This window comes from Nicotiana tomentosiformis, chromosome 8 (assembly GCF_000390325.3).
Source record: "Nicotiana tomentosiformis chromosome 8, ASM39032v3, whole genome shotgun sequence".
NCBI classification, from domain to species: domain Eukaryota; kingdom Viridiplantae; phylum Streptophyta; class Magnoliopsida; order Solanales; family Solanaceae; genus Nicotiana; species Nicotiana tomentosiformis.
Genome location: NC_090819.1, coordinates 92057740 through 92072629, shown reverse-complemented (window position 1 = coordinate 92072629; position 14890 = coordinate 92057740). Strand labels below are relative to the sequence as shown.

General features: G+C 34.1%; 2 protein-coding genes and 2 long non-coding RNA genes across 5 annotated transcripts in view; 1 reads left to right on the top strand and 3 right to left on the bottom strand.

Moving 5' to 3' along the window:
* The window catches only part of LOC104095606 (histidine decarboxylase-like), a 196148-nt gene extending 187213 nt beyond the window's left edge, over nucleotides 1-8935 (bottom strand). The window contains exon 1 of the mRNA XM_070182507.1: nucleotides 8892-8935. Within this exon, the coding sequence (XP_070038608.1) occupies nucleotides 8892-8894 (3 nt within the window). The 5' untranslated portion in view covers nucleotides 8895-8935. The remainder of the gene's footprint in view (nucleotides 1-8891) is intronic.
* LOC104097306 (histidine decarboxylase-like) lies at nucleotides 8821-13079 on the top strand. The gene is made up of 6 exons (XM_009603861.4): nucleotides 8821-8959; nucleotides 9136-9319; nucleotides 11124-11358; nucleotides 11680-11863; nucleotides 11966-12112; nucleotides 12215-13079. Exons 1-6 carry the CDS (start codon nucleotides 8945-8947, stop codon nucleotides 12788-12790), a joined length of 1341 nt encoding a protein of 446 aa, XP_009602156.1. The 5' UTR covers nucleotides 8821-8944; the 3' UTR covers nucleotides 12791-13079.
* Nucleotides 10693-11447, bottom strand: LOC138896903 (uncharacterized). The gene is made up of 2 exons (XR_011410463.1): nucleotides 11317-11447; nucleotides 10693-11219 (listed from the first exon to the last, which is right to left on the bottom strand). It is a non-coding gene; the product is annotated as an uncharacterized lncRNA (long non-coding RNA).
* Nucleotides 11640-13665, bottom strand: LOC117277009 (uncharacterized). Of its 2 annotated transcripts, XR_011410462.1 has the most exons (4): nucleotides 13493-13664; nucleotides 13226-13270; nucleotides 12704-12810; nucleotides 11640-12595 (listed from the first exon to the last, which is right to left on the bottom strand). It is a non-coding gene; the product is annotated as an uncharacterized lncRNA (long non-coding RNA). The 2 variants fall into 2 exon arrangements; XR_004507277.2 differs by having other exon boundaries at nucleotides 11640-12810; nucleotides 13493-13665.
* Between the last annotated feature and the right edge of the window lie 1225 nt (nucleotides 13666-14890).

Sequence of the window (14890 nt, the reverse complement as noted above, 5' to 3'; positions counted from 1 at the left end):
TATCGTTTGTCATCGTTTCATGATGTCACGCACCAAAAATATGAAGAATAAACTTGCAACATTACTAAGAAAAAGATAAGATGCGAAGTAGAATTATTATATAAAAAAATAAGATAAAGGATAAAATATAATTATTTAATAATAAAGAAGGGCAAAATGAGAGAAAAAAGTAAGATAACGACGCCACCACACCAAATCCATCGTTACATAAATGTGATGACCCAAAATGTCATCTTTAAATTTAATAATTAATTCTGTGTTTTAAGACCTCGAAAAGTACTATTTATCATTACTCGACTTGCGTACGCAGTCCGTAAAAGTTTTTGAAAAGTTTTTATGCAAAAAAAAATGAATTAAAATGTGAATTAGAGCTTTAAAACTCAACATTTTTAGCAAACGGACTCGGATCAGTGTTTTGACAGTTTCGGTAGGTCCGTATCGTGATTTGGAACTTGGACGTATGCCCGGAACCAACAGCTCCGTATGGTAATTTTGGACTTAGGAGCATGATCAAAATTTTATTTGAAAGTCCGTAGTGAAATTAGGCTTGAAATGGCTAAAATAGGAATTTAAGTTTGGAAGTTTGACCGGGGAGTTAACTTTTTGATATCGGGGTCAGAATCCAGTTCTGAAAATTTTAGCAGCTCCGCTATGTCATTTATGACTTGTGTACAAAATTTGAGGTCAATCTGACTTGATTTAATAGGTTTCGACATCGAATGTAGAAGTTGGAAATTCTTAAGATTTATTAGGCTTGAATTTATGTGTGATTCGTGTTTTTAGTGTTGTTGGATGTGATTTGAAGACTAGACTAAGTTTGTATGATGATTTAGGACTTGTTGGTATTTTCAGACGGGGTCCCGAGTATCCCGAGTGCGATCCGGATCGAAATCAGATCAATTTTTGGACTTAGGCAAATTCTGAAATTTGCAGCTTCTGGTGTCATCGCACCTGCGGAGGGACTGACCGCAGGTGTGGACCCGCACAAGCGAGCTGTGGCTCACAGAAGTGGACGAAGGGTTGCCCAGTTGGAGCCACAGATGCGGCTCATGTTACGCAGAAGCGAGAGGAAGGGCGCAGGTGCGGGCAGGTCCGCAGGTGCGATGGAATTTTTCGTACCTGCGAAGGAGCAGATGCGGTCCAAAGCTCGTAGAAGCGAAGGCAGTTGGGCTGAGCAATTTCCACAGATGCGGTATTTCACCTCAGATGCGGGACCGCAGGTGCAAGAATTTTGTCCGCAGGTGCGAAAGCACTGACCTGATTACAAAAACAGAGGGGTTCCGATATTTTTGTCATTTGGACATTTTCAACACGGTCTTGGGCGATTTTTCAGAGAGAATTCACAGGAAAACTTGAGGTAAGTCACATGTGATCATTGTTAGTCAATTATATTGGATTATTATTGAATATTTCGAATAGATTACATGTTTTTGAGGTGAAATTAGAGGATTTGGGCCTAGCGATTTTAAAATGAGAATTTGAGATTTGAAGGTCAAGTTGATGTCGGATTTTTGTAAAAATAGCATGGTTGGACTCGTACTTAAATGTGCGTTCATATTTCGTAATTTTCGCCGGATTCTGAGATGTGGACCCCACGGGCCATTTTTGAGTTAATTTAGGATTTTATTGAAAAATATAGTATTTTCTTATGGAATTGATTCTATAATTTTTGTTGACTGTATCGAATTAATTATAACTAGATACGAGTCGACCGGAATCGAAAAATCGAGGAAAAAGCATACTACTTGGTTAAATTAGAGCAAGTCGAGGTAAGTGACTTGTCTAACCTTGTGTGGGAAAAATTTTCCCTAGAATTGATATTAATGTGATTATTAAAATATGTTAAAAGTTGTGTACACGAGGTGACGAGTGTGTACACGGGCTAAATATAAAAGATTATATTTTTAAATTGTGTAGATCATTGTTGCGTATTTATTAAATTATTTTATCTTGTTATATTCTTCATCATTGATCTGAGATATATACCTTAAATTTGTTTGACCTTTTCCTGCTAATTGTTATACCTATTTAGTTGAAACTTGGTTTCTTTTATTCTGTGCAATACTTGAAGGGTGATTTTCTTTAAATTAAATATTATTAATATGAAGTATTTGACATTTTAAATTTGATATTGAAGCAACGTATTAAAGATTTTAAAATATTATTTCTCTGAATTATTTATTCTTGAATATTTTGTAAGATTTTTGTACTCATGGTGATAGAGTCGTGAGCTCTTTATTTTGGAAAAATATTATTGACAATTATTTTTGGCATGAGCCGTGAGCTCTTTATTGTGGAAAAATATTGTTGTTGAATTATTTTGGCAAGTTACATTATTTGAGCACTTGAGGTGTAAATTGTGATATATTATGATATTGATACGCATGCGGTGGTATAAGGTCTGGGTATTGAAACGCATGCGGTGAGATAAGGGTGGCTTGATACGTATGGCTAGTAGGGGGAACTACTAGAAGTCATGCGGTGTGATAAGGATGGCTAAAATGTGGGATACTATTTCGGAAAAAATATTTTCTTTCAAATAAATTATGAAGGCTCCCGCGGTGAGATAAGGAAATGAGATATTGTGAATTTGTTTATGATTTGGGACTATGAGGCGGTACCTCGATAGTGCCCTTATTGATATTGATTTATGGCCGCAGTTGCCTTGATTATTTGTACCTCGATAGTGCCCTTGTTGATATTGATTTATGGCCGCAGTTGCCTTGATTATTTGTTGTGATTTTCTTAAAGTTGAAAGAAAATTCAGTTTTGTTTTCATGAGATATTATTTGAAATTCTGTTTTGTTTCCACGAGATATTATTTGCCATTATTTTGCTTAATTAAATGGTGACACACTACTTGATTCATTTCCAATATCATTTTATTTTACTATATTGTTAAACATTTTACCATGCATTATTATATTCCAGTAGGGCCTCACCTGACCTCGTCACTACTCTACCGAGGTTAGGCTTGGCACTTACTGGGTACCGCTGTGATGTACTCATACTATGCTTCTGCACATCTTTTTGTGCAGATCCAGGTACATCTTACCAGCCTAGACGTCAGTCAGTTACCTGCGCACGGAGACTTCGAGGTATATCTGTCAGCATCCGCAGACTCCGGAGTCCCCTTCTATCATTTTTATGTTGATTTCTTATTTTTCTTTAGACCTTGATATATAGAGACATTGAGAATAAATTCTTAGAAGCTTGTGACTTATTTCTACCGGATTTTGGGAGTTGAAATTGTTTGAATTGTATTTTATTTATTTCATATATTTATTATTATTCCGCATTGATAGGCTTACCTAGTCTTAGAAATTAGGCGCCATCACGACATCCTACGGAGGGAATTTGGGGTCGTGACAATAAAGTGACACCTTTCGTCGTTACGTAACGACATATTTAACGATACGATACAATAAAATTTAAGTAACAACCAAAACAAATATTGTATTTAAAGTAACAATACAATACAATACAATAGGTAACAACCATCCAAACAAGTTGTACGGTATTTTGCACCTAATATTCTCATCTCAATTTACGTGACAGTTTTTAATCGACATGAAGTTAAAGATAAAAAAATAATTTTTTAAAACTTATAATATAAATAATAAAATTTGTGTTACTTTTAATAATCTCGTTTAATTTAATTTGTAGTACTACAAATTTAAAGTTAATTATTTTTTAATGTACACATTAAAAAGAAAATATGTAACACATAAATTAAGATAAAAAGAAATACTTCATTCGTTTTAATTTATTTGAACTTATTTGATCGAGCACGGAATTTAAGGAAAAAGAGAAGACTTTTAAATTTGTCGTGTAAAATGAGGCACAAATACTTTGTGTGATTTTAAATCATTACATAAAAGTAATTTTTTTTCAAATAAAGAAAGTGATCGTTTTTTTTTTTTGGAATCGATTAAAAAGAAAATAGAGTAACATATTACAGCAACTTAAGGAGTTAGCTAATTAATAGCCATATAGCTATATGAACCCTAGCTAGCAGCATATCACGTGAGCACAAAACTATAGCACAGTGCACACCCACGTTTTCACAATCGCCACAAAACTTTAATCATTATAGGAGTAGCAAAGAGCAGTACAATTGTCAAAGAAAGTCAAGACATGCCATTTCTGCAGTGCAACTGTGTAGTGTGATGTCAATTATGTAAGTGTGGTGTAATTGCAAAGAGCAGTGCAATTAGCTTGACGATTCATGCAACATTAATATTTGACGTAGGAGTGGTAAAAGGGCAGCTCGGATTGGAGATGAGCGGAGTAGAAAATGAGTAATATAAAAATAGATAAATTATTCGATCTGATTCGTATTAATTACAGATAAAAAATAGGTTAACCGGCGGGTAATATGGATATTCATATTATCTATGACTTCATGAATATGATCGTTTTTGCGAGAATTCCTAGTCTTTTAGACCTATGAAACTTCCAATTTGAGGTTTTACAAATGTAAAAGTTAAACTCATTATTTATTCATTGGTTATCCATTTTCTAAGTGGATAATATGGTTCTTATCTATATTTGATCCGTTTTTAAATCATTATCCAACCCATTTTTAATGGATAATATGGGTGGATAATTATTTTCTTTTAACCATTTTTTCATAACTAATTTGATGTCACACTTTCACCAAAGTTATGTTCACCTATTCAATTTAATTTATATGATATAGTTTGACTAATACCGAATTTAAAAACTAAAGAAAGATTTTTTAAACTCGATGTAACGATCCGATCGGTCGTTTTAAGCATTTGCATTTCGTTCAACCATTTGAAGTGTTGAGTAGCTTCGTACGATATGTTATGACTTGTGTGAATCGTCGATTTTGGTTTTCAGGTGTTTCAGAATTTGTTTGGAAGAATGCATTTCATGATTGAAGCTTTAAGTTGGAAGATTTGACCAAGATTGACTTTATAGTATTTGACCTTGGATCAGAGCTTTGATGGTTCCGTTAGGTATGGATAGTGATTTTGGATTTGGACGTATGCTCGGATTTGCATCTCGATATCTCTACAAGGTTTCGACACTAATTGGCGAAAGTTAAAAATTTTAAGGTTTGGAATATTCATAGGTTTGACCGAGAGTTAACTTTGATGATATCGGGTCGGATTGTGGTTCCGTGAATTGGAATAATTTTGTTATGTTATTTGGGATATATGTGCAAAATCTGGGTTCATTCCGAGTTGATTTGATATGATTCGGCATGGGTTTTGGAAGTTAAAAGTTCAAAAGTTTATTAAGTTTGAATTGATGTGTGATTCATAGTTTCGATGTTGTTATGCGTGATTTGAGGCCTCGTGTAGGTTCGTGTTATATTTTGGGACTTGTTGGTACATTCGGGTGGGGTCCCGAGGGGCTCAGGTAAGATGCAGACGTGTTTCAGATCATTTTCCATTCATGCGTGATGGCTGTTTTTTGATGGATCTGATGTGGATGCACAGCAGGGTAATGGGCGCAGGTAAGATGGTAACAGATGCGGTCATATGGGCGCAGAAACGAAGAAAGGCTAGATGAGAGAAGACCGCAGAAGCGGAATGCTGGGCGGATCTGCGCGTCCGCAAGTGCGGGAATTCGATCGCATAATTGGATGGCAACTTGTTTTGGAGATTGTGCAGAAGCGGATTTAGCCTCGCACCTGTGATTGCGCAAAAGCGAAATAGTGTCCGCAAGTGCGAGAGGTCAACTGGTTAGTGGAGTCTGCAGAAAGCGGCTATTATTATCGCAGATGCAAAGGTGCCTGGGTAGAAGCTATATTATCGAGGGCTTGGCTATTTTTATTCATATTTTGAGCTATGGAGCTCGAATTGAGGTGACTTTTGAAGCGATTTTCACCATATGGATTGGGGTAAGTGTTCTCTACTTGGTTTTGATTATATTTCATGAATCTATATTCATTTTTGGTAATTGGATTATAAATTTTAAAGAGAAATTGAGGGGGGAGAGGGTTGTCTAAAATTTAATAAGGTAAAATTTTCAGTTTTGAACATCGATTCGGAATCGAATTTGAGTGAAACTAGTATGGTTGGACTTGTAATTGAATGAGTTTTTGAATTTTGTGAGTTTTGTCCGGTTCCGAAGTGCGGGCTCGAGTTTGACTTTTTAGTTGACTTTGGGACTTTTGAATCAAGATTCAACCTTTATTGTTTGGGATTGTTTCCTTTGCCATTATTTGATGTTCTTAAGTTTCTTTTGGATAGTTTTGAGCCGTTTGGAGGTCGGTACACGCGGGGTGACATTTTTAGAGTATTGTTTGGCTTGCTCGATATTGAATTTGACTTGTTCGAGGTAAGTAACACTTTTAAACTTGGTGTTGATAGCATGAATCCCTGAATATGCGTGCTATGTATTTGGTGTTGAGGTGACACACATGTTAGGTGACAGGCGTGTGGGCTTCCACCGTGTGTGTTATGACTCTGTTGATTCTATGGTACTGTGTTGTTACCTTACCTTGTTTCTATCCATGAAATTTCTATGTGCTAGAGTAATTGAGATGTGATTCATGTTAGAAACCATATTTAGGTTACATACTTATCCTGTTGGGACCCATAGAGGTCATTTCTACTATTAAGTTATTTAATTAAATTATAAATTATGTACTCAGTCACATGCATCATTTGCATATTATATCTCAGTCTTTGTTATCATTTGTTGCCACATTATGTTATCAGTGTTTGGGATGTTTGGCATGAGATTTGTGAGTCTTAGAGACTGGAGAAATTGATGATTGTGTGAGGCCGAGGGCCTGTTTGTGTGATATTGATAGGATCGGGCTGCGCGCCGCAGCGGGTACTATTGACTCATGATGGGATCGGGCTGCGCGCCAGATCGGGTACTATTGACTCATGACGGGATCTGGCTGCGTGCCGTAACGGGTACTATTGACTCATGATAGGATCGGACTATACGCTGCAGCGGGTACTATTAACTCATGATGGGATCAGACTGCACGCCGCAACAGGTACTATTGATTCATGATGGGATCAGATTACACGCCGCAACTGGTTTTATTAGTGCTTGGGTAGGATCCGCTTCTCCGGAGTTTGACATACCAATAGTGAGCGCAGTATTTATTGATTCATGATCAGATCGGGCTGCGCGCCACAGCAGGTACCGTACCATACAATGTTGAGTGACTGAGTGAGCTAAGGGATTGAGCATTATGAGTGGGAGTGTGAGACAGTGAGATTGAGTACTCTGAGTGTATGAGTACATGAGTTTCTCACCGTGATGCATTGCATTGACATGTATATTTGACATACAGGTATAGAGATGCATTTTCTCATGCTATACGATATTGCGACATTCATGACTTCACATGCACATTGACATGTAGGCATAGAGATGTACTTTCCTCATGCTATCTGAGATTGAAATATTTTATCTGTTGTTGAAAGTTTTGGGAAAAAATCACAGTTTTATGATATACTCACATTTTGGTAATTTCGATGAAAGATTTGGGTTTTACTGTTATACTTGAAAAGCATGCCTATTTTTTCGTAACTGTGAACGAGTTGAGCATCATATCCTTGAGTTGTTTCTTGTACTACTTTTATTAAATTGTTATGAGTTATTGTTGGCTATTGGCATTGGACTCTGACCGCTGTCCAAGCTCATCACTGCTTTCAACCTAAGGTTATGTTTGTTACTTATTGAGTACATGGGGTCGGTTGTACTCATACTGCACTTTTGCACCTTGCGTGCAAATTTTGGATGTTGATGTTGTTGTCCATGGCGGGAGCTGGCCTTGAAGATATATCTGCGTTCCGGTCATAGCTGCCTCTTGTTCTTGATAGCTTTAGAATTATTAATATGTCCATGTATATTTAAAACATATGATTTATTTTTTTCATATGAGCTTTGTAAACTCTAAATCTTAGAAGCTTATGATTTATACTTTCACTGCTTGGAAATTCTTTGTATAAAAGTTCAGTTGTGTTATCGTTACTTCTCTTAATGAATCTCATTGATATTAGATTGCTGGTAATTGACTTACCTAGCGGGTTGGGGTTAGGTGCCATCACGACAAGTTGGATTTTAGATCGTGATACTTGTAGGCTTAAATACGTTATGACGGTTACGTGAATATAAGACTTTTGAAATTTGTGATTTTAAATATGACATAATATCTGTGGTTATAAGAACTTATCATTAAAGGTAAAATAGAAACTTCAAGTCAAATTATTTCTTAACTTAAAAATGTATCACTCTCTCTTGAATGGACTAATAATAAAATCATGTCATTTTTTTAAAACGGATGGAATATTATATATTGCACGATTTATCGGTTGGCATCAGATATTTATGTCATTGAGCGCAACGTACTATTGAACCAATTACCTCTCTGCGTCAGTCACTTCAAAATACTCTCAATCTTCCCCTTTAGAGTTGATCATAAACTATGAACCTATATTAATAGTACGATATCAAGTTAATTGACGGAGTTAGAAAGTTACTTATACTTTAGTTCAAGTCATATATTTGTATTTATAAATTTATTAAATATATACAAAAATTAAATTCAATTACTAACATCTAATGTTATCACCTAACATTCAGAATTCAAAAATTTCAAATTTTGATTTCAAACGTAACATAAAAATTATACACATCTTCCCTCTCTCCTAGCGGTGAAAAGCAATTTTGACAGAGCTCACATGGGGGAAAAATTGGACTAATAACTACAGGGGCACGTTTTTCATTTCCATGAAAGACATTTAATTTCCTTTAACGTCCCCAACCCGACAGAGGAAAAAATTAAGATTTCACCAAACAAAAGTTAAGAAGGGAAAGCAACTTTCAATTGTTATAAATTGGAGGAACCAAATGAAGTGAGATGCGCAAAAACTTCATCTCTTTGAGACCATTCTGACTAATCCCAATAATTTCAGATAGAGACACCTCTTTAGCTCTAAGAATGGGATTTGAAAGGGTACGTAATATTGATGTTCAATTTTTTTCTATAGTATTTTCTTTTAGACTCAAGTTCAAAGACGAGCCAACTCAGTAGTATATTATTTTATAATAAAATTAACCTAATACTCATTTCATTTCAAATCATAAAAGATATTTTTAATTGAAATTTCTTCTTTTGTGTTTATGAGATAGGAGTTTGACATAATGATTGTCCCAACAAAAGGTGAAATCAACACGCCACCGCCACCACGGAAGAATTTGAGTCTCAGTGTGGTGGAACCTGACGGTAAAGATATTAAAACATCTTCGCAAGAACTGGACAGAATTTTGATTCAATATATAGAGACATTGTCCCATCGAACAGAATATCATATAGGTAAGTATATGTTCAGTGGCCTTTTCTATATATATATATATATATATATATATATATATATATAAAGAGAGAGAGAGTTATAGTTATCACTTTAAAAAAATATTATAAGATTAATAAGCTAAGGTCTATAGATTGGAAGGCTAAGTATCTTTGGATAGACGCGAGATCAACAACTATAGCTGCATGAAGCCATGAAGTATGATAATGTTATTTGCTATCCCTCCCGAAAGGGATAACATATTCTATATCCACAGAAAAAAGACTATGGATATCCTAATTTGGCCTTAATTTCAGTAAGTGCTTACCTAAACGTAGAGTAATGCAATCACTTTAATTACTCTCTCAGTTCATTTTTACTTGGCACAATTTGATTTTTCACGCAATTTAAGAAATAATAAATAAAGTGCATAATTTACCATGATACTCATATTAATTGATGCATATTTTATTAGATTTGAAAAATTGATTTGAAATGAGAAAAATATACTGTTGGTATAACATGAAAAAAAAATGTATCTTCTCTTGATATGCGTAAAGTGATAAATAAAAATAAAAATCTATTTTTAGTATATATGCCAAGTAAAAGTGAACGGAGCGAGTACATTTGCTCATCAAAGAATTTCTTGTTCGATTTTTCGTTGTTAGAATGCAATATAACTAAATCAGTGAATTGAGTTCCAAACTAAATATTTTTGTACTTTTAATAAATTTTTTAATATAAATATTAAAATTATGTGAAAATTAATTACTAAATTCACGTAAACCCATAATTTTTGCATAGATGTCTCGAGCTCTCTCCTCATCAGGCCGTGGACACATAGGAAGTTAAAGTTTTTCATGTTTATTCAACTGTTCCTTGAGTTACTAGAACCCTCTCTTACCAATCATACCTATTTGCCTATAATTGAAGGATATTTTTGGAATAAAAAAACTTAGCTTTTTAAATGAAACAAGGCCATGTGATATCTCATGAAAAGAGAAAGTGTGACAAACTTTTTCAGGTGATATCTACCTCATATTTTGTCACCCTAACTACCTTCTCCTACATGCCACAATAGTGATGTGCCTAATTCTCAACACGTTTCTTATAGTTTGTGTTCCACAATTTGTATATACATGTACAATTTAGGGGTGGTTTGGCAGGAGGTATTAGAAAAAATAATACAAATATTAGCTCTATGTATTACTAATATTTTATTTGTTATATTTTTTTAACATGTGTATAATTAATATCATATTTGGTATTATCCTATGTATAAGTAATGCATAGAAAACTATGACATCCGTAATACCAAGGCTACTAATGCATGGATTAGGTTGGTTAAAGATAAAATTATCCTTAAAGTCCCTTAAAGCTTGAGAATATGGAGGGCATTTTTGTAAACAACTATTTTTCTTAAAAATTATGCAATACATTATAATTTTAATACACCACACCAAACAGTAGATAAGGAATAATATCTGCATAACTAATGCTTGCATTACTAACCCATTCATTACTAATACACCTTATTCCGCACTATTCTTATGCACCCTACCAAATGACCCCTTATAGTATTGTGTACTTCCGACAACTAACAGTACCAATGACAACTAATGGGTACCAATGCATGCAATATATTTTTGAAGTCTATTATTAATTATTAAAAAATATGTATTATTAGTTAATTTCGTACATGTGCCAAAATTAATTTTACAACGAGAACTAGAGAAATTATTTCAAGAATAATGTAAACAAAACTTTTTAGTCATACTTCTTCTCGAAATATTTAAACTTAGCCTCTTTTACTTGGTTTCTTTACAGGTTATCCAGTTAATATATGTTACGAGCACCATGCTGCTTTAGCTCCACTTTTGCAATTCCACTTGAACAACTGCGGAGATCCCTTCACTCAGAACACTGTCGATTTCCATTCAAAAGATTTTGAAGTTGCTGTTTTAGATTGGTTTGCGCAACTATGGGAAATTGAGAAGGATGAATATTGGGGATACATTACCAATGGTGGCACAGAGGGAAATCTCCATGGTCTTTTGATTGGGTAGGCATCACTTTCCCATCTCCATTGATAGACAGTTTCTTCTACTTCCAATTTAAGAGTCCATCACTTGAGGAGTTGATGAGGTCTAGTATTTTTATATATATATATATAACCTTGGCCTGAAGATTTATATAGTCGATCCTAACTTATTTGGGACAGAGACATAATTGTTGTTATAGAATAGTCTGACAGACCTATTTTGCACTTGGAGACATTCTACAATATTTATACTTGATCTAAAAAAAGAGTTATGTACACATTTAGAGGCCTCATATTCAAATGATGTATTTCACTTTTACCATTTCAATATTATTTGTGCAGAAGAGAGTTACATCCCACTGGGATAATATATGCATCAAAGGATTCACATTACTCGATTTTTAAAGCAGCAAGAATGTACAGAATGGAGATAGAAACCATCAATACTTTAGTCAATGGGGAGATTGATTATGCAGATTTGAGATCAAAGTTACTTCTCAACAAGAACAAACCGGCCATCATCAATATAATATTGGTAATATTATTATAAGATCCTTTATCTTCCAAACTTCAATATATGGTCAACTAATCTTCCCATTCTCATACGTGGAGTACTACTACTTTTAACAATAATTTAGGAACTACCTTCAAAGGAGCTATTGATGATCTTGATCTGGTCCTACAAATACTTCAAAAATGTGGTTATTCCAATGATAGATATTACATTCATTGTGACGCTGCACTATATGGGCTAATTGTCCCATTTACCCAACATGTAAGATTACTTTATAATCCGTTATATATTTTCTTTAAGAAAATTCCCATCAAGGGAGAACAAATAGAAAGTGACCTAGTTCTCTATTATATTTGATAACAGGTGAAAACAATTACCTTCAAGAAGCCAATAGGCAGTGTTTCAATTTCAGGCCATAAATTCTTGGGATGTCCAATGCCTTGTGGCATTCAGATAACAAGGAAAAGTTACATTACTAGTCTCTCAACAAAAATCGAGTACATTGCTTCCGTTGATGCTACAATTTCTGGTAGTCGAAATGGCTTGGCACCAATATTCTTATGGTATAGTTTATGCATGAAAGGCCGTGCCGGATTGCAACAAGATGCCAAAATGTGCAATGAAAATGCCCGATATTTGAAAGGCCAACTTCATAAAGCAGGAATTAGCACTATGCTCAATGAGTCTAGCATTATCGTTGTCTTTGAACGACCTAATGTCCCTAAGTTCATTCGTCATTGGCAACTGTCTTGCACAAGAGATATGGCACATGTTGTAGTCATGCCGGGCATCACAAGGGAAACAATAGACAATTTTTTCAAGGATTTAATGCAGGAGAGGAAAAAATGGTACCAGGTTGGAATAATTGTGCCTCCTTGCCTAGCAGATGATATTGGTTCTCAAAACTGTCTTTGCTCCAAACAGAAGATGCGTCATTGAATTCCTTAGAAAACGAGACCCTGGATATGGAGTATGCTTTTATGCAGAGGTGACTCAATAAAATTAGTGGTCTAAACGCCAAATTTTTAATAAATAGAAGACCTTAAATTTATTTGTGTTTATTCTTCTTGAAAAAAAAAGTTGTTCTTCTTCTTGAGTTTCAGTATCATTTTATTCAACTAAAATGGGACTTGTTCATATGTAGAACAGTCTCCCATATTGTTAAATTCTTCTTTTGTTGTTTGTTATTAATTTATTAAGAGCACCTCTTGAGACTATTAAATTTCAATTTTTCTTTTTTGTTTCTTTTTGAGTTTTGAGTTTTATATATATATATATAAACAACCAAAGTTGATTAAGAAAGTTGATAGCTTAATAATTGAAAATTAAACACCATTGATAGCTTAATAATTGAATATTAAAAACCATCAATACCTGAGGGAATTTACTACTTCGATATACTTACTTATTGCTCGAAACCTGAGGAAGAATTAAAAAAAAATGCAATTCAAATTATTCGATGCTCTTATTATTTGATAAAATATGTAGATGCACATGAAGAAAACAAAAGAGTATAAGCGCAAACAGAAACAAGGAAGGCGTGATTTAGAAATGTGGCTTACAAACAAATGATACATCTCATTACACGTTAGGGCTCATTATGCTTGTAAATTTCCTAACTAATTCGGGCAAAGAACAAACCTTATAGTGGTAAAATAATTAGCCTCGAAATACATGCAACCTACACGGGGTAAGATGATCATGAGGGTACTTGTATAAGAGGGATATATACAAGTTGGAAGTATCCAGGCTAATTAGCAACTAAGTATGAAATTTGAGAATTTGATTAAGTTAAAAGCAAAAGACAAGATAATGAAACTCTAGGATCAACCGTAGCCACGGTTGATTCATAACAAATTACGGATTTGTTATTCGCAAATCACTGGACTAGCCAATAGCGTACTTTTCTCGGAATATGACAATTGGTCAAGAACCATACCATACCAACTGACGAACACTCTTATTTAACACAAATTCAATAGATTTTTTTCAGATCCACCACTCCGTTTCAAGTTCTCTTATAGTAGTAAACTAGACGGGTTTAGCCCGTGCAAAGCACGAGTCCAACATTTCATAATTTTAGGTAGCAAACTTCTTTCACTTTTCAATCCTCTAGTTGGTTTAAGCGATGACAACAATTCAGAATATTGATGATTTATATTCTGATATAATTGGTCATTACTTTCAACTAACGTACTCTTGTAGCAAGGAAGTCAAGTAAACGTAACAACAAGTAATAACTAAGTATGATAACTTGGACAGTGAAATAAACCTCAAACGTAAAATATTCTTTATTTACAATTAGGTAATGTAAATTCAGAAGTCAAACATGAAGACTCAAAAACTGAAAAGTAAAATACCTTCCATGTAAATCAAACCTCCCAAACATTTAAGTTGCAAAAGCAAAAGAAGTCCAATGCTTAGGGAAACAAAGAACAAAAAGTTTTACTTTGCAATCACAGAAATCAAGCATTCACTGAAAGTTTTACTTTATACCCTTCTTGCTCTCTTCTTGCTGCCACCACACTAAAAGCAATAAGAACTTTTAAGAACAAACCGGAAAAAAAAAAGAATGGACTTTAGTATCTTGAAAGAAGAAATATAAAAATAAAAGTTTCAATTGAAAATATCTTAGCAACTTTGGGTGGTTAAGGACCAGAAGCAAAGGGAATACAATTTTGGGTTTGACATATCTAATGATAACTGAGATTATCTCTTGGAACCACTAATAGCTTGTGAAACTAATCCATTATTCGTCAACCTAATACAGGAAATAATAATCCCTAAATTAGTAGATCTTAATAATAATAATAAATAAAATCTAAAGTTGTTAAAAGCAAGACACTTCAACATTCTAAAGGATGACGTTAGTAATGGAAAGTCAATACCATGGTAATATCTGAAACATCGTATGTGGTTTCTTTAAGAGCTGCAGAAAAGACGTAAGAATCTGCTACGCACAAGTTTGCATATTTAAAACTACTTTCAAATAGACATATAACCGAAACATTAGTTTATAGAGAACTATTTGATCTTTAT